The sequence below is a fragment of the Hermetia illucens genome, chromosome 4 (assembly GCF_905115235.1).
Source record: "Hermetia illucens chromosome 4, iHerIll2.2.curated.20191125, whole genome shotgun sequence".
In the NCBI taxonomy this organism is placed as follows: Eukaryota; Metazoa; Arthropoda; class Insecta; order Diptera; family Stratiomyidae; genus Hermetia; species Hermetia illucens.
Window position 1 is genome coordinate 31270001 of NC_051852.1, and position 20094 is coordinate 31290094.

At 37.7% G+C, this 20094-nt stretch overlaps 2 protein-coding genes across 6 annotated transcripts in view; one reads left to right on the forward strand and one right to left on the reverse strand.

Annotated features, from left to right (window-relative positions):
- LOC119653825 (homeobox protein cut) overlaps window positions 1–20094 on the reverse strand; it is a 238040-nt gene that overhangs the window by 66059 nt on the left and 151887 nt on the right. The window lies entirely within an intron of this gene.
- Window positions 14486–15478, forward strand: LOC119653826 (EF-hand calcium-binding domain-containing protein 1-like). 3 transcript variants are annotated; one of them, XM_038058868.1, is made up of 3 exons: window positions 14486–15041; window positions 15114–15226; window positions 15287–15478. In XM_038058868.1, the coding sequence occupies exons 1-3, from the start codon at window positions 14673–14675 to the stop codon at window positions 15405–15407; spliced, it is 603 nt and encodes a 200-aa protein (XP_037914796.1). In that variant the 5' UTR covers window positions 14486–14672; the 3' UTR covers window positions 15408–15478. The 3 variants fall into 3 exon arrangements, with proteins under 3 accessions (XP_037914796.1, XP_037914797.1, XP_037914795.1); XM_038058869.1 differs by having other exon boundaries at window positions 14487–14735; window positions 14794–15041; window positions 15114–15478; XM_038058867.1 differs by having other exon boundaries at window positions 14487–15041; window positions 15114–15478.

A 20094-nucleotide genomic window follows, 5' to 3' on the forward strand; every position in this document is an offset into this window, starting at 1 on the left:
AAGGTGAACGCGACCCTTATGAAGTCCTCTTGGAGCCGATTAGAGACAGAGTACTATGCATTGCGTTTAAGGATTGAGAATATTGATTGGAATTAACAAGGACAAAAGATAAAGGCTCTTGTACCTAGATCGAGTAGAAGTCCTTGTTGTCGTCAGAGCGCACCTATATTGTCCCATCGAATTTTCTTCTCTAATGACAACGAAAAAGGGTTATTCTAGATTTTATTTCGAGATGAAGTGTGCATTATACATAAAAAATCTCTTTTCATGTACCTTGAGTCCTTTTCATTTGGGTTTTATTGAAATTGGAGAGATTAAAGGAAACGAAAAATCGGGTAGGAGAGGGAGAAAGTTAAAATCACTTAGGCTCAGTCATTCGGGATGATTAGGAGAAACGGGGAATGTTCTTTGTTGTTTTTACTTAAATATTAATGATACGATTCATTGAGTTGGTTTCAAGAGTGGGATGTGATAAATGGAAGTGTGGGATGATGTGATAAATCGAGTCCTGGGATGGAGTTGTTGTTAGGATGTATGTGGAAGAAGAACGGTAGTAATTATTACCATCGCTAAATATAGAACTTTTAATTTGTTACAAGAACAGTAAGTCTCTGTTCTCGCTTTTGGTTGAAGGGGCAGGAATAGCACGATCCAAAGAAGGATGATTTCTGAGTTGGGATATGTTCTATCTACTGTTCATTCCACGGTTTGCAGAGAATACATCGATTTTCGTCCCTGTTTTGAGGGACTATATTTCGGCTTTGCTATTTCCATATCTCTGACTTTTAAGGACATCTTATGAGGATTCCAAATATTCATGTGAGAAGTAGACTCCTTCCTTGACAAGTACCTATATTTGGAGGTCAATTAACCCTTCCAGAAGAATTCTTTACCTCTTTTCTGCTTGCTCAGCAATTTCTTCAATACATTCCTACTTTAAATCCAAATCCAATCATTTCCTGAAACTGAATATTCTAATTTCCCCTGGAAAAATCAATTCTAATCACCCTCAAGAACATTATCCCAAAGACGTGTCCATCAGCCAATCTCAAACCAATTAATTAGCCTCACCAATAAAAATCACTCAACTGAAAACTCATTTCAAGCCAATTACCATAATCTTTAATCAATTTTCCAATTCGTCTTGGTCTCAACGACCATAAATCGAATACCATCAGGACTCAACTGATTTTTTCTATTTGCTATGGAGTCATCCGTAGAGAGCCCTGTCCTGTCTCCCGCATTCCAAAAGCAGCAAGTCGTGCATCAGTTCATCCATCATTAGGCGACATCACTTTCGGGGTGTGAGCAAGTTTGGACAGAAAATCCTTCCTCCAAGAACAGACTCAAAATCCACTTAGAAACCAAAGAAGCATGTCGGCAAAGTGAATCCGAAAAATCTTACAAGTCATCATCAACTGTAGCAGGAACTTAATTTTCTGTAGGCTGTCCCTCCTAGTCTGGAAATCGGAACTGTTACAGGAAAGTCAGAAAGTCGCAAAGTCTCCGGTCATCAGTTTGTCGTCGCTCTCGAGACCATCATCATTGTAGGCTATGCATTCCAACATGTCTAGGAAAACAGAAAAACAGGACATTCAACACTCTCTGCCCACAAGGATGAGGAGAACATCTTTAACGTCGCGACGTCTTCATTTACTAACCGCTTGTGTAATGATTATTATCAGACATACTCAATCTATCCATGGTCGTCAAAGTGAGTAAATCCTTCGAGGCGAGAGAACCAAACCACCCCGAATACGGACTTGGGGGAGGGCAGAGCAACTCAAATTATAGAAAAAATCTATCGAATCAAATTACAATCACGTCCCCACAAAAGTTATTTAGCTCCTCAAAACATTGCGGCACATTTTATTTTGTTGTGTTACATTCCAAACAATGCTCCCATCCCCTTTTTCTCACCCCAAAGATTCTGGGGAGAAAAAAGTTAAAGAAATTCCAGCTGAATTCGAGTTACAGACAAAAGAAGATGTGTAACAGATTTCCCATTTCCTAAGTTGCGCAATTGCTTTTGATAACTCCCGTTCTAAATCTCTCACCACCCACAACTTCGTAATCGGTACAAAATAGCCTTCAATTTTTAAGAGGGTCGAAGTAGAACTTATCGTCTTATCAGCTCGATTTCAAGAAGACTCCCTTCTGCTGCGTGACGTATAGTCCAATAAGCTGAGGTTGGAGGACGGGAAAAGGGCTAATGTCATCTGAAACCATTCAATTAATTTAAAAAAGATCATTCAATTAAGAACATGGTGTTTTTTTTCTGGAAGATTCTTTGGAAGTTGTGTCCTTTCTTAAGGAGGTGGTGCTGCCTTTTATCGAGCAGTGGTAGCACGCTCTTTCTTGCGGTAGATGTAGCGGTAATGGGATTCGATTATTAGCCTTTGCCTTTTTGTTGGATAAGTTGAGAATGGAGAGGTTGGGGGTGATTTTTATCGATGATCCTTTTTCTTTTTTCCGAATTTGTATAATACAATTCGTTTTTAGGCTGCTTCTTTGGGGGAAGGGAATGGATAAATTGAGTCCTTTTTATTAGTCCAATTTATTGGACAATTATCTGAGACTATCGTGGAAACTGATTTCACTTTAAATGAGATTGAGGATTGAATAGAGAAGGAACGAAAAATGATTTCTCAGCTGTTTGGTTGGAAAATGCGCGGGCAAAAAACTCGGGAAAAGTGCCCTTAATTAAGCAATATCGGAAGAGAGCTTGAAACGGCGACAAAGACTCGACGGAATAACCCCAGTTTGTAGTGAATTTATGAGCAAATCCTCTTTATGACCTTCACCTGTTTTGACATGATAATTTCATCAGAAGAAATTATGCAGACGCTCAAGCGACAATCGGGACAAAAAACTAACAAATCAGGAATATGATGATGTTGTGTAAGCTGGAGTAAAGTCTAGGTTAGCGGCATACCTAAAGCAAGGTAGGTACGTTAGTCTCAGGATGCACACCTAGACGCTAATAGACAACTTAGTTTTAAATGATTCAGCGAGTTGATGCTTGTGGGTGAGGAGGAACAAGGAGCAAAGAAGACGAGTCTGGTGAATTCGTAATGAAATCTGGAAATCTGGAAAAACAATATGAAATAGTGTTTTGAGGCCCACATTGGGCGCCATTTTATTTAAGTACGATCCCGCGGCAAAAGAGCCTAAATTTCACTCCGAGGTTTCGGCAATCGTCAAGACAGTTGGTTGGTGAGAGAGGGGAGGAAAATTCAAACCCTGACAGGACTTTCTTTTCGAATTTGCTAGCAGTTAAGGTTCAAAAGTGTACATAGATCAAGCGATAATACCAAGGGTCAAAAATAATTTTTCTGACATTAAGTTCCTAGCCCTGCGTTATTTGGACTTCCTTTGTGAGAGACTCTACCGTGATATGATAGATATGTTTTTCTATCCCGAAGCCTCGGAAGAAACTGTCAGCTTTAACTAAGAAACTAACAACAAAGCGGACAACTGGTCAAACGATTCGGTAGCCCATTGAAGTGTGAGATTCGTTTATTCCCTAGCTGAATGAATGCTAAACAAGCATGGTTGGAACCTGACACAAAATTACTTTAAAAAACTCACCAGCAAAAACTACAAAATTAAGCCCCTCTCCCTTGCAATAGGATACACAAAATGTCGCGCAAACTACAGAAGATTAAAAAAAACGCCTCGCTAATTACCATATTGTGTTCGCCCCATTTAACTGTCAATTCTTTTTTGAAATTTTTTGTTCGTTTTCCAATCCTCTTCTGAAAATGTGCGTGACTATCTGCTTTTTTGCCTATTTTCAAGAAAAAAAAATGTCAGCACTGATAGGGGCGAGTATATAAAAAGGGAAATGCTGCACCCTTTGCTTACTACGCATGGAATAATTTAATTAGCTCCGCTAGAGAACTACTTTGCTGGCAGCACGGTTTTGAAAAATAGACTCTCCCCGGAAAATTGATGAAAACAAAATAGAGCCCTGATCAACTGATCAACCTGTTTAAATTTAAACAAGGAATGCACAATCTAAATCTGCTCTCACGTTGTCCTTTTTTTTCAAAACGGAGCAAGTATTGTCAAGGGGTTTACCATCCCCCCACAGTGTCATGAAGCTCACAAAGGGGTGGGCAATATGAAAATTTCTCCTTTCCATATTATTTTAAAACAAAAACGCATCCCAAATGGATAGTTAAATGAACCTGATAGAAATAAAAGAACATCCTTTCACCCTTTTCTATTGCATCTCATTTTTCACTGACAGCTTTGAATCTGATTCCCTCAATGAATTTTGACTCTACACCATCATAAACTTCGAAAGGGTTTTGTTCGAAAATGCGCTCCCATACACTTTGGGAATATGCCCTTTCTATCGAGGGTCATATGTCCTTTGAATCATCTAACAGAATATTTTGAATCTCATGGGTGCATTTAAACAAACTGTAATAGATACACGAGCACATACTTTCATATTTTATCCCCTTGATTACCCCTTTTAAAGTCCTCTTTTTACACTTTGCATTTTCTCGGGATTGTCTTTGTCAAAAGGATGCACTCCTTTTTTTGTGTTATTTCGATTTGTGATAGCTTCTCTCATGCCAAAACTCTGAAAAAAATCTGAGCGTTACTAAGGAATACACGAAGGACATGTTGAATAGATATGCTTTCAATCGTACCGCATTTTTTCTGAATTTATCTGAAATGAGGATTGCGCTGATGAGTATCTTCAACGTATGGAATTCCACTTCGGCTAACCTGAATGCAGGCTTTCCGCTGAATGGCAGATAGGGAATGCATTAGCTTTTAAACTGTTCGTTATTATCTTTTGAGCCTGGATGAAATGGTTGAATTTGAATCGAGTATAGCTCTTCTGACGAAGCGTGTTTGTAGTTATTGTTGAGAGGTCCTAAAGGGATTGGTTATTTATGCATTTAATAGGAGCAAGTGTTGGAACAAATTTCGATTGAGATGAAAAATAATAGGGGATCGTAATAAATTTGTTTCCATGAGCTATCCTTAAAGTTAAGCAGGCTAGCAGGCTTTCAACATCCAGATTTAGAAATCTGGTTTCAATGGCTCAAAATAATAGAAAACAACTTATTCTTATTCTTTTATATCTATGCCAAATCGGTACATGTCCTCCAAAAAAAGATCACTTAAAGTTGACTAAACGAAAATCAGTTCTTCTCAGCGAAATTATCGAATCTTGCCCCTATTTTTCACATCCCTTCCGGATAAATACACGAACCCTAGGAAAACAATATAAACTGTAATCTCATTTTTTTGTCCATCTCAGCACGATTGGCATCATCGTATTTATTTGTGTGGTTTCCCTCTGCCTCACCTACCTATATCCCGGTCACTTCCTGTAACTTATCACCAAACAAAAGGACTACAGAAAATGGGTCGTCCGAGATAGCTCCATCCTGAACGGGATTCCTTCTACTTTACCACTCTCAATCGACTCCACCTTCCATAATTTCCAAAAATAAAAACTGATATCTCTAAATCGAATATGAATTTATGATTTAGGACGATATGAGATTTATCCTGTCCCTTTGGATTATTATTTCTGGTCCGACAATGACAACTTTCCCACCCAGTCCTCATTTCTATTTCGTATTTGTGTAAATCTTTCTTTTTGTTTTAGCTCTAAAGCTGAGGGACAGAATGTCCACCGTTCCTCGGCTGCTACTTCTGATAGAGTATTCAGATATCCTTGTCCCATAGTCATGACACTGTCTCCGGTCCTTTTTCGCTAGCCACGACTACGAAAGTACGCCGGATGACCATCCGATTTCCATATTTCCCTATCTCGAAGTGTATCCTTATGACAGGTTGTCCTGATTTCATTCTGAAGTCGGTATGATTCCCATACTCGTATATCCTTTATACTCATACTCAATTTGAATTATTCGACCGTTATGGAATTTTTGGTCCTTATATAAGTGGCGTAGTATGTGGATATCTCTCTCTATTCATTACAAATCTATTATGTATCTATTCTGCCCTTACGATAACTCAGTGTTGTTAAAAAAGGATACATCTATAGATTCGGCGCTCAATGTCTATCCCCATCTACCTCTGTATTCTAACGCCTGGAGAAAGGTACTCACTAAAGTAGCCAGTCTTTGCATATGACAGGCAAGGCCCGTAATCGCTGAACAGTCAATAGAATAAAAAGCCCATCTAAAGCTAGATAATCTATCCTATATCTTCAACCTCATCCAGTCTGCGCATTAGGAAGTGTATACCTGATAAATATCGCGGATGTATCTGAAAAACAGCATTTTTCCATTCCGCCCTGCACAAGAGATGGGTTTGCTTTCAGGTGACTTCGGAATATTGTCATTGTTTGTTTTTGGACGCCGCCGGAAAGTTACGAGAGTATGTAAGGTTAGGGAAGCGTACCCACTGAAGGGTGAGAATCCTACAGCCCAAAGGATAGCCTGGCATCGTAGAGGCTGAATGAGACTGTCTGATTCAAAGAGACAAAACAGGAAGAAGAAAAAGCGGATTGCAGCATAAGTATTCGCGGGATTGTTTGCTCTGATGTTGTCGTCATCAGGCAGGCTCATCCTCATATCGTTGACGTCGTCGACTCCGCAAACGATAATGTCCTTTTTCTTTACCATCTTCAAGCCTCTTCAGTGTTGTGTAGAAATATAAAAAGGAAAGCGTAGGTGCAGGCATTTATGGTATCCTGGGAGCGTTCATGTCTCTTGCCCCAAGTGGGAGACAACTTTCAAGGACGATATTTCAATAATGATGATGATGACGACGACGATGATGATGACTTAAAATGATGATGATGGCTATGATGCTCATCACCATCCATTTTATTCTCTATCCCCCCAACTTCTGTCAGTTACTCGATATTCTAGACATCGCATGCCTGTAGAATATCCCAAGTATTTTAAAAGGCAATACATACCAGGAGTCATCGTCTCGACTAGGGTATAATGGTTAAATGTGTAGCCAATAATAATGGCTAGCTACTATTCTCTACTCCCATTCGGGGCTCAGTTCTACCTCCAAACACTTCACTTACTTCCATTTGTTTATTCTGCGCGGAAAGTGTATCTGCTCCACAGATGAAGTAAAGACTCTCATATTATCTCCACCGAATAGATACGAAGGATATTATGGAATTGAATGAATGAATTGTGAATATAAAAAAATAGATTGAATGGTTTTCGCGGAGATGAAGGGCAACGGGGATGATAAATCTTTCATGAGCACTTTTCCATGTTTGCATAAAATGAATTACTCGTGAATGGGAAAGATTTTCGATTTTTCGAATAATTCCAGGAGTTTCACAAAACTGGACGCTTAGTGTTTAGTTCAGACCGAAACAGTCTGAAGTCGAACGTTTTGAGCCCTTTTCCTCCTCGCCTTTGTTATGTGAGGACATTTTGCACGATGATTCCGCGGAATCCATTAATAAAACCACGAAATTCTGGTGAATGTATTTCGCAGTGGAGCGAGTTCTGGCGATACAGTTTCGGGCAACTAGGACTAGGTTGAGGAAAGATACAAAGTGGAACCAGAAGGCTTAGATAGCGTCCAATAGAGTGAGAATGAGGTTCAATGGGTAATGTATCGAAGAGACAATGCTTCTGATGAGGCCAAGGATATCGAGGGTAAGGCTGGTGTAGAGCGAAGGCATCAGATAAATTAGATAATGGATGATGAGTTTGATGAGATTGGAATGGAGTGGTAGTAGATTTCAGCGGTCATTAGCTTGTGGTCGTGACTGTGGATTCGCTTGAATTAGTTCCGGATTATTTGAGCTAGTAAGTCATTCCTTCTAGCCATGATAAACGGAAATGGTAGAGGCTCCCCCGACTATGAGTTTGTTTTGCTGGAAAAGTAAGACGAACCTTTAGCCTCGTGCGGATCCTCATATTTTGGATGGACCTAGTGGGCTATAAATCTTAAAATTTCTTTTCAATCCCAACTTTAGTTTCTGATCAGTCAAGTGGACCCATCTGGCGAAAGTGTAGTATAAAATCCGGAATTGATGCCAGGCAATCCAGTCTTTAAGACAGTTTCACAAAAAAACCAGATAGGATTGGCGAATTACGATTTTCGAAATATTGGAGTGTGATGGCAAGTATTTTCTCAGAACTATCTACAATCTACAAACCTTCCCAGTTAAGATATCACAGCTGGAAGCGAATCCACCTTACAACTTCCGCAACTTCCAAACTGAGATTGCTTCGCCCCAGCTAAAAACAAAGAGGAAAGGACGTATAAAACCTCTTCGATCCAGGCTCTAAATTCCTTAATTTCCCACCACTCACATCCTTTCTTATTAACTACCTCTCGAATTTTATTTCAGCTTTTCACGAAAATAGAAGTGATGACGACCGACTTAAAATTCGAACTCCCAGTCGCCATAACTCTCCGAGACTTTTTGCATAAGTTAGCTCCTTCAATCCTTTCCACCAATGAGTTCCAGGAAGGAAGCATAACGACGACGAGAGGAATTAAATGTAGCGAATGATTGGATAATTTGATTGGAATTATTTATACTGAAATTACTAGTACCGAGAGACGTACACATAAACCCGTATCTATAGGTGTCTAAGGACATAGCTAAGGCATTCGATTCGAATTCATTTACTCGATTGCCGCTCATCAGAAGGATTTCCTTGCGATGTCGTCTAATTGGTGTTCAGTTTAGTATTTGGAGAAACGAAAAAGATATGTATCTTCAGTTTGCTGGAGCAAGCAGGCAAAAGACTAAGGATATTCTGTGATGGATTATAGAAGGAAGTGAATGTTTTTGAGGGAGAGTATGGAAGGTAGAATGAGCTTGGTTTTATCCTTTCATTGTTTCTAGTCCTTGATATTGTCACAGTACATTAAGATTTCTGTATTCGGACCGACACCTTAGTCATGGTGGTCCATTTTCTTCGAAATAAATGGCAATTATCTCTGAACGGTAGCAAAAATAGAGGTGAGTGGTAGTATATATTGGAAATGTTCATTTCTATTTCCGTAATACAAGGAGGATAGAATGCGATGTTTATCTAAAGGCAATCCTTTTACAAGGAAATTCCCAATATTCGTAGAAAGGTTCAGTGCTCTGCCGAACTAGATGTTTTCATCCAGTCGCTTCGACTGAGCCGTGAATTCTCTCCCCGAATAAAAAGCAAGACTGGAAAGAAATCTTCGAGAACGAAACGGTGAGGTAAACGGATAAAATGCTTTGTGATTCAATTATCGTGTAATCCAGTTTCTACAAGGATTCAATTAATGAATTGAGTCAAGAAGGTAGACTCGTCCTCGTTTAGACAGTTCACTAGCTTCATGCGAAATGATAGATGGTGAGGTTTACTAAAAGGTGAAAGGTGGGGGATGGTTCGGTTTTAAGTAGTGCAGTTTAGGGATATTTGGATGAAGTCGACCATCTTTCCGCTTGAATGGAGATGTTAGATAGTAGAAAGGGGAGAAGGGGCTGCTGCAAAAACGGTGCAACTTCTAATTGAAACCCGTTTTTCAAAAACATTTCAAACAAATCTATCGATTACTGGAAGAATCATGTTTGTAGTTTTTCAAGGGAAAGTACGGCAATATACGCTAGAATTATAATAATAGAAAAGTTGAATTGCCTTGCGTATAGAACCATGGCGAAGTTAAACAGAGGAGAGAAGAAAGAAGTGGAGGAGAAGAGGGGAGGGGGAAAGGAGGAGAGGAGGAAAAGGGGAAAGATGTAAGAAGGAGAGGACAAGAGAAGAGGAGAGGAGAAGTAGAGGTAGAGGTACTAAACATTCAGCTGACAATTTCTAACCATGAGAGCAGAGCCGTCATATGGACTGAAAAGGTGGTAATGTAAATGCATTGAAGCATTACAGATTATCAAACCCCAACCCTAATATCCTCTCCCCGGCGCTTCACAGGTACAATTCCGCACAATCCGTGCCAATTTTTGGGAGTACTCATTAAGAATCATTTCAAGCAGGAATAAAAGTGAATGTTTCCAGTTGGGTGACACAAGTTCTTGGAAATTCTGAGGTCTGTAAACGGAGAGCAGGGAGAGAAGGAGCGAGGTATCGATGCCCAGTAGTAATGAAGATCAGCTCCTGTAAAAAAATTAGCAGTTACTGTAGCACAAGGACAATCAGAAATATTTACTGATTTTTCGAATAAGTGATTTTCGATTGGGTGCCTTAGTGGACTACCTACAAGTATCAACTATTGTCCCTGTGCCCAGGAATGATCCCCTTTTTGTGAGCTAGGCTAACGAATTTTTGGTTTAAATTATAACCAAAAGACGATAAGGTCAACCTTGGTGTCCACTCCGGCATCCCAAAGTAAAAAATGGTCCTGGTTGATAAAGAGACGACATTTTGTGGGTATATCATGAGTATGTGAAAAATGTTGGATCTACCATGATCTCATTTTTATACCTGTCATGTTCGATACTAGGTGGGTGTTATCGCTTCGGCTTATTCCATTCAAGGAGACAAAAGTGAGACAAACTTCGAATTTTGAGGAACTTTCCTCCTTTTTGGATAGTTTAAAAAAGAATCCTAGAAAGATCGAAGGAACTACCTCAGAATTAGGCAAAGCTAACTCCTTGCCTTGGTCACTTGGTCAAGTCCCAGTTTTCACTGAGTTCCGTGTGGCACAGCACTGGCTCCCATCTTCTATGATACGTATGGCCCGTCAAACAACTCTGGACCTTCGAAAGTTTGAGGGTATTCTGAATCGCTATCCGACTACAGAGTTCTGTCAATCATCCCAACGATCCTAGTCGATTTTCCACCCCACCCCCTTCCTTCTCACTTATTCCTTATTGACCCTTATTTTGGATGCCAAGGTTACGGAGTAAACGGGCTTTATTAATGAAAACCATGCAAGCGGTGAGTTAATATCAACGTATCTATGAACTTCAGCACTCATTCTAAAAACCTTTTCCCCCAAGGATATTTTCCTCCAAAGGAACAAATCAGTTGCTTAAATGATTGAAGCCATCGAACCATCCATGTGATAGATGGAATGACTTGAAATTGTCACCATCAAAGGGATATAACCCTTGATATCTTCCAGATGAATTGAACTTTTCAGCATCGATTGGAAGCCACATGCATATCAGATACGGAGACTTCTCTAGATTCGCAATCAAATACGACGAGAATTTATCCTTAATTATCAAAGTATCTGAGCTCCTATCATGATACCATAAAGCTAAAAGTGTCATCAAATCGATTACGATTCACTTTGAAATCAAAGAATCAATTTGCACATGATTCAATCATTTCCAGTGAATTGACTTAAACTTGAACCTTGTGAATTGCGTGGCCTCTTTCACGGTAGATACTTGGAATCTTCTTGCTACCGGACTACCCTCCCATGCCCACTTACCACATATCTCTTTTAACAATTACTTTTGAACCTATTGAGCCGCATGATTCATGGAAAAAGAGAGCAAGCATGACCTAGACATTGTCTCTGACGTACTTGTAGATTCATTATGAAGTGGACGATTATCCGAGTCGACGAGGCATTACAGTATTTTGTTTACATGTAATTCCATTTTACTATTCCAGACAAGGTGGATACCTGTTCAGGAGCTTGAATCGATAGAAAAATCATGCGGCAAGAAGTATCTAAAACTATAATTGTCATCATCATCAGCAAATTGTTATCCCGTCATCATTATCATCATTATTCACTATTATTTATTTGTGGTTGAGATCTTGTTTCGAGGGGGCTCAATTTAGATTGTTGTTTAGTGTTCGATACGATTCAATGATTCGAATCAATAGCCAAGTGTTTTTGGTTAGAGTGGAGTGGACCTTTCTTCGGGGATAGTTAGTGTTGAGTCATTGTGGAACCTGAGGGGCAATTAACACGTCTTCAGTGGTTAAAGAGGTATGAATAGGTGTACTTGGGTGATGTGGAGTATACTAGATGGATCGAGTGTAAATACGTGAGAGATTGAGGAGAATGGAAAATGCTACTGTGCAGATGGAGATGTTTTCGGCTTGTTTTAGATATTTTTAACCCTGATTTTGCAGGTACAAGAAGTATTACTTCTAAATGACAAAATTTACTGCCAAGTAAAGTCTAATATTTCAAGAAAGTTTAGGAGGAGAAAAAATCTGGGTCAAAATATACCACATGAATCCCTGATTGAGTTTTTGAACGTTTCTTTATATATTGCGATATTGCAAAGAGCTTTGGTCTTTAGCTCAGCGAATTTCAATGGTGAATGACTTTTTACATATTTACAAGGTGCTGCCTCACCCTAACTCTTTATACAGTTTTTAGGAAAAGTGAGCATCTAGAGAAGTTAAAATTCAACATTCGACCTACTTAGGGGAGTTAAATTGCATTAAACCTCAAACACTCCCCCTGGAATCCCCCTCTCCTCCAATTACTTTCCAAACTTTAGGCAGAAGTCACGATTTGAAGACGTAGCACTCAACTGACTCTAGATTATTTTAAATACAATAGGATTAGGCACAAAAGTATCTAAACGCATTCTGTAGATAGTTAGACATTCTGAGTGCTTATCAATTAAGTTCTCTTGTTTTCAGGAGCTCTGTTGTGAGGTAAGTTGTTACTTAAGAAAGTGGTCTAGACATCAGCTTGAGGGAATGATAGATGCGCTGTACAACTTTCTATGCCTTGAGGTCTGAAATGCGGAATTGATAAATTGATTTGGAAACATTGGTCAACTAGGAAACGAGAAAATGTAAGGTTCAACTTATTTTTGAGGTACGAGTAATTTATCTTGGAGGGACGTATTACTGATTGATTTTTGAAGTCATTATTTTTAGGCTATTCTGGAAAATTCCAAAATATGTTCGGTATTCTCTTTGAAGGCTACAGTCTCCACTTTCTGAATGTGAATATTATATATTCGATATTTCGAGAACCATTTGGTCTCTTCTGTAGGGTGAAACCTTATTTACCGTAGTTCGGGAACCATTTCGTACCTTTTGTCTTTTGTATAAGATCTATCTAAGAACTATTTGATCCCTTCTTTTGTATAAGATCCTACGCTAAAGAATAGATCAAATGATTCCCGAAATACGGTCCATGTTATCAAAATAAAAGCTAAATGCTAATAATAAGTGCCAAAATGAGAGGAACGATTTTACTTTTGAGGATTAAATTAGTGAGAAAGGAATTTTCATGTAAATTCAGCTACTTTCTGATCCTGAAAAAAAACTTTTCTTCCCATTTTCAAACACCTACAAAGCACCTAACATCTACTCCCAAATATATAGACAAAAATTCAACCTTCAATTCACCCACTCAACTGAAATCATCATTAAAAAACTTTTTTGTTACTTTTCATTAGAAAATTTCATTTTTTGCATGCTTGCCCCTTTGTTGTATTGTTTAAGATACTTTAACTTGTCACTAGTAGTTTTCGGCCATTATTTTGAATTTTTGCATAAATTTTGATAATCGAAATTCAGTCAATTGGAACGGATTTGATGGTGGTTGCTTTTTCATTGGAAGCTTGAATTAGCTATTGCTGTTCGAATGGTTCTTTTGGCGGAGTGTTGGTGTCTTATCCAGGAAAATTGGGTTTTATTAACATTTTTTCACTTTCAAGCTTGAAGACAATGGAATTGTTGATGAAAAGGAAGTGTTTTTATAGATAATTTCGTGTTGTTAAGTATTGAGATAGTTTGAATGGCAGCCAGTCAATGTGGAGTTAGCTTTTTATTAATCATCAAATTGTGGTTGATTTGCAACAACGCAGTTTGAAAATTAGGCGCACTGCAGGTGATCTCCTGAAGAAATTTCCAAACACTTGCTGATCTCATGGTAGGAGCAAAAAAACTGAAAATTTAATAGACTTTACTTTTATCCTGCTTTCAAAGTAGCAAAAGGGGGGGGGGGCAAAACGTATCTGAGCAGAGTGTCCCATGGAACTTCCTTTCTTTGTGGGCCTTTCTTTCTGTGTCCGCCAACTACTTGAACCACTTCATGGCGGACCGACCCAATTGGAAAGAAATTTCCTTCCTTGGTTTCTGGTCTATGGACCCCTCCGTTCTGGGTTGGAACTCAAATTTTTCAAAAAGATACGACTTGCAGTTTCATTCAGGGCAGAGCCAACTCATCAGAGGCTGCCTAACATGTGGATGACGGACTTAGAACTAGAGAGTTGGGCCGTTGTCAGATCTTTGTTAAGTTTGCCAGAAGTGGGCTAATTTTAACCAAAAGCTAGTGCCGAAAGTGTCGATGCAGGTGACATGACCATATGAGGATGGTATTTTTGGAAGGGTCCGTTAAACCTGCACCGAAATAGTCAGACACCTTTTAACTGATTATTAAATGTGGGGCGAAATATTTACACATAATTGACTTGTGCCGATGTTGATAAAGAAATCCCATCCAAATTATGGGCAGAAAAAGATCCTCGGAGCTAACCTACTGCTAGGCATAGCAACGATGTAGGCTTGCTTAAAGCCAAACTACTGTGTAACTTCAAAAACATATGTCGAAACAAGTTAGCTCTGCTCTATCTATCTGTTTTCAAACAATATTCAAAATTAGTTTCATTTTACAGCTCTTCATTGCAACTTTTAATGTCTTTAACATTTTAATTCCTTGTGCTCAAGTAAATTGTTAATTTAAGATTCGAGGAAGTCGTTATTGTCAAATTCCACTTCGATGATTAGAACATTTTCCCAACTATCGAGAACATGAAGCTGGATTTAACGATTAGTGAAACGGAAGACAAACTTTTCCGAATATTGTATTCCGACGTAAGAAGGCGTATTCTTCGTGAAGTCAACGCTGCCAATATGTCCCCTTCCCTTATAGAATGCCTTCTGATACTATATTTTAAATTCCTTGTGGCAAATGGGCACCGTTTTAAATATATGACCGGGAAACAACTAGCGAACTTATACCATATCTATTTCAACATGCCAGATTTTGATTTTATTGAGGAAATTATTAGTTATATTAACCCGACTGTAAGGAACGGCCTATCGGCTGAAGGATTTATCAAATTAGTCGAGATCTGGGCGTTCAGCAATTTGGAGCAAAAGATGAAATTTTGCTTTGCGGTAAGTTCCTGAGAAAACTGGTTACCAATTCAACAGTTTTCGACTCCTTCTTAATTGTCCCTTCCCTTGCAGATTTACACCTATAGAGATCCAAGGGGAGTTATCACCAGGAACAGATTGAAAAAGCTTTGCCGCAATATGATTTATATGGAGTCCTTGGAGGACTCATATGATCTTTTAAACGAGTACGTTGATATTGTTTTAAGGAAAATGGATGTTGACCGTGATGGAATCATCTCCTATAGGGATTATGAAAGTATTGTGACAAGAAACCCAAGGTTACTTGAATTCGCTGGTCGAGTAATGCCAGATATAACAAGATTGTATGAAACTATTGGTGATATGAAACAGACAAGCATAACATAATTTATTTGAACGTCATTTAGTCATAGTTTAATACACATTGTTAATAGTAAATTATATTTTCGATAATTTTACATTGGTTTTTTCATTTTTTTTTGAAGGAAGAACCGTGAATACCTATTTTTTCAATATTTCGAGTTAACCCTCATGGCTAGTTTTTTATCGTATTTCTTCTTCTTTTTCTTCAGAAAATCAGTAATATCTTTACTAAAATATTTACACAGAATCTTCTAATAGTCTATGTAAGATTGCATGTGGAGTCCCAATATTCTCAGGCGCTGAGTGTAGGTACTGATGTAAAAACACATCAAAAGTCAAATAGCTGTCATTTAGCGGCTAATTGCGATCCTGTTGCTTTCATTACGAGGAGTTAGCTCAAGAAACCAACAACACACAGGAAGAACAAACCATGATTCTAGGGGGCACGAAATGTCATTGTGCATTTGTGGGATGGGTACGAGGTAGCAAACTAGCCTGTGGCGCTTGAGGTTCATGTATTGGTCTGCCAATTGATCACATATACGACCTAGGATGATTGAACATATGCAATGATTTCCTTCCACTATACAAATTCGAGCAATGCGCCGGGATACGAATCTCCTGTATGGAGCCTTCTTGACGTAACACCTGAAAAATTTACCCTAAAGAAAAAGGAAAATGTTCCCAGAGAATTTCAGGAGGACTAATTAATCTTTAGAAAAAAAATGGTATCTGACTATGTGGGCTGAAATGGAGCCGTGTGATGTATTGGCCGGAGTTTTTAGTTAAACACAGAATATTTAGTGCCTTCAAGACAACATTGGATGATGTATTGGCACCATTGTATAAATAATCATTGGCGTGTTTTACGAAAAAAGGAATACAAATGCAAAAGTGACTGAAAACTTTCGGGAAGCGCGCTTAATACGATCAACGAAACAACACCTTATAAAGGCGCAAACCGGGGCTAGCGTTAGTGAGCGCTAATCCATGGCAACTCCTATAAATTCGAGCGCTACATACGGATATAAACTGAAAATATGGAAGATATTAAAGCCATCGAAGAAAAATAAGAGATTGGAACTGTGCCGGAGAACTAACCTCTTTTTTTGCATTACTGTGTTCCAGTGGCCTGTTCATGTCATAGTTTTTTTATGTTTTGCTGTATTTGTATAAAAAGTATTTCTTTTCACTTAGTTGATCCGTAGAAATCTTCACTATTTTATCATTATACCCAGCTCACGAAAAGAGGAGGATAACATGTAACGAATTATTTTATTTACTGTGGAAGTGCTTTCCATATTTTCCAGCCTATACTCTGGCAAAACGGGAAATGGGGATTAATACACATTTTTTTTATCATTCTAGCGTGTTAGCTTTTTATCTTTCAAGCAATCGTGCTGTTTGACATTTGAAGTCGTGGGGACACTTTCGGGAAAGCCCACCTCTCAAAGGACACTCGTCAGCTCTCGTGCTGACAAAATAAATTTTCGGTTGAGTAACAATTGTGCACCATGAGATTTGGCATAACCCACCACCCATCAGGTAGGTGGGGTTGAAAATTCTCAAAGACATCACTGGAATTTGGAGTGGACAGTTTAGTTTTCGTACAGCGGCATTGAATTCATTAACTGAGATGACCATTCTCCAATGATGAATGCTTTGCGTGAAAGGTAAAAGGTCGTTAATGTTACCACCATAACCAAAACTAACCTTATCCACTATAGTGCTCGTTTATTTGCTGACAATCACCATCACTTATGTTAAGTCACAATTTAGGGGCGTCAAATCTGTACAAAAATAGTTCAGGTCAAAGACTGACGTGCAGACCACCGCGATGAACAGCGGTTCGGTAGAAAAAATCGCAAAAATGGAAACAAAAACTTGAAGATCGCGGTTTGGGAGGCATGTGCATGTCAGTAAGGCTACGATTGACAAGTTTTTGACATCATCATTGTTCTCACGAATACCACAATTGGTAACGCAAACTCTTTAGCGCTACGCAGAAAGGACAAGAGATTTCGTAATTCACTTTGGAAAAATATCCTTAATGGCTGCGAATTCACCGAAGCCGCAAAAGTTGACACTTTTGCTTCGGACGGGTGGTGATATTGTGATGATGAAATTCCACTTTCTTTTAGTGGTTTTGTAACTATTATCCTCTATTTTTACTATTACTGCTGATCATTTTTAATCTTTTAATGAGCCTCATCCAATCCAATACTTCGATTATTTTCTAGGAAATCAAAGTCGCCGGACATGGGTGTTGTGATAAACAACCGCGGGGTTAATTTTGGATATGTTTCGGAAATTTTCTTATATCGAATACAAACTAGAAATATATCTCACAAAATATTAAGACATCCTAAAAAAAATTACCCGATCTTGTGTCCAATACTCTCCCGTCCTACGATCCATTCCATGTTTCTTTTTCAGTTAACAGATCACAAAAAAATGGTGTTAACCTTCTAATCTCCGCAAAGGCATTAATTAATTGTTATTGCGAGCTCCATCAATTAGTAGATTCATACCGTATAAATCCGAAATATTATGATAAAATATTTTAAGAAAAGTCAATAATTTGGTGGTTCGTTTTTATTTTTGCTATTTTTTTGAATTGCAATGAACTTGGTTGATTCACATCATGTCAGTGGTGTAAAGTCCGAAGTTTATATTAAATCAATATTTCCGGGAATATCTTTGACTCTGGGATCTGAACCAAAGCAAAATTTCGTGTTTAGAAATTAATTTTTGAAAGAATGTATTCAAGTTGCTTCACACGTTATTTTTGAAGTAGTTCACTATAATATTTGAGAGGTTAAGGGTTCACTATCTCCTTTGGAAGTTGAAGGACTCGGGGAGTTTCACTCGTTCCTTTTCGGACACTTCACGATAATGTTTGAAAATTCTAGGGCTAATGAAGGTCTGTTTCTTCTGAGATATTTCACAATAATATTTAAAAGTCCAAGGACTTAGAGGTTTCATTTGCTACCTTTGAAGACTTTCACAACAATGTTTTGGAAAAACAAGTTGTAAGGGCACTATAATTTAAAGATATACTCGTATTTGTTCAAAATAATTTTTGTGAAAAGGAGGAAGAATTTCGGTTCCCTTTAATACATTTTATTTATTCAATTGTTTAGTTTTTTTTCACTTTTTATCATGGATTGATATTGAACTATCACATGCAATCACATAAAAAATTGGGATTAGGGAACAATATTTCCGACCCAAAAACCGATATTTTGGGCTATTCCCGGACAACGCTCCCGAAACCAACAGAACCTACTCTAAATCCACAAATCTACTGAATCAATTAAAATTTTTCTGCCAAATACACTTCCTCTCATAATTCACAACATTATCGACATTACAGCTCCCCGAAAAAAACGGCGCCTTACTACCTATCTATCAATCACTGACTGGCCGTTTGATTTTTCTGCGTATACGCGTGACCGAACAAGCAATAATTATAATACAAATATGTAAATTCTCATTTTTATTATCTCTTTGGAAAAATAATTATTCAATAAAAACATTGTTTGTTTATATATTTCCTCATTTCCAAACGATAGCGGACTCTGATTTTTATTAGTGACAACTTTTCTCATCTAAGCTCTCTGCGGAAAAATTAGACAAAATACTGATCGAATCCAAAGAATTAAAACAACAGCTGCTAAATAAAAAAAAACACTATATATATCAGCCGTTTATAATTCTGATGATAGTCGTCAATCGAAATCATCGATCATTACATTTGACAAAAAAAAAGAACACAAAGCACATATATGAAAAATCATTCAAAGAAAAACATAAAAAAGGGGATTATAAAAAAATTTCAGTATCTGTACCAAATATTATCGACAAATTTTACAACCGAAATCAAAGATTGAGTGGCAAGACATTCTGACACTATAATGTCAATTTGTATGTATACATATAGGTATACAACCTTGTATAGAAAAATTATTTTAATTTTAATTATTTGAATACCATCAAAAAAGGACGTACTGGACATACCAACCGATTCTGGCTGCCGTAAAATATTATTTATTGCTCCCTTATCAAAATATGTTATAAAAATTATTTGAATTTTTCGATTTTATTAAAAAAAATCTTTCCTAATCAGAAAATGATCGAGTAAGTCTAATATTTTCCAAATATTATTACAGGACCATATTTTGGTCTTTATTTCGATGACCGTTGGAAGAAAAAAAGGGAAAGTAGAAAAAGTATTTTATATGGAATTAGAGATGAATGGATGAATCTTTTTATTTATGAATAAAATAAACTTTCGCTGCCTCCCCCATGATGAGGCAAAATCTAATCACTGGTAATGAGTAATACGTTTGAATCTTCTCCCTCTAGTAGCCTTCTACATAATATATCACAATTCGAAATCATTTTGATTGTCGATCACAACTTTTGTGCCAAAATTCACTCATTAATTTTCATACACTCATAAATAATTAGTACCAAATGTACTAATACAATTATATTTCTAGTATTTCCTGTATTCATCACGCAATTCTGCTACTAAACCCGGCAATCAGTTGAAATGATTAGAGAATATAGAAATCTATAAACAATATTCGACTATGACATATTAGAGATAGGTCGTTAAAAGAGTATTCCACTTTTATTGCGTTTATATTTTTTTTAGTATAATTTTATGTGTTTGTATGATTAGGAATGATCAGCATAAAAATTA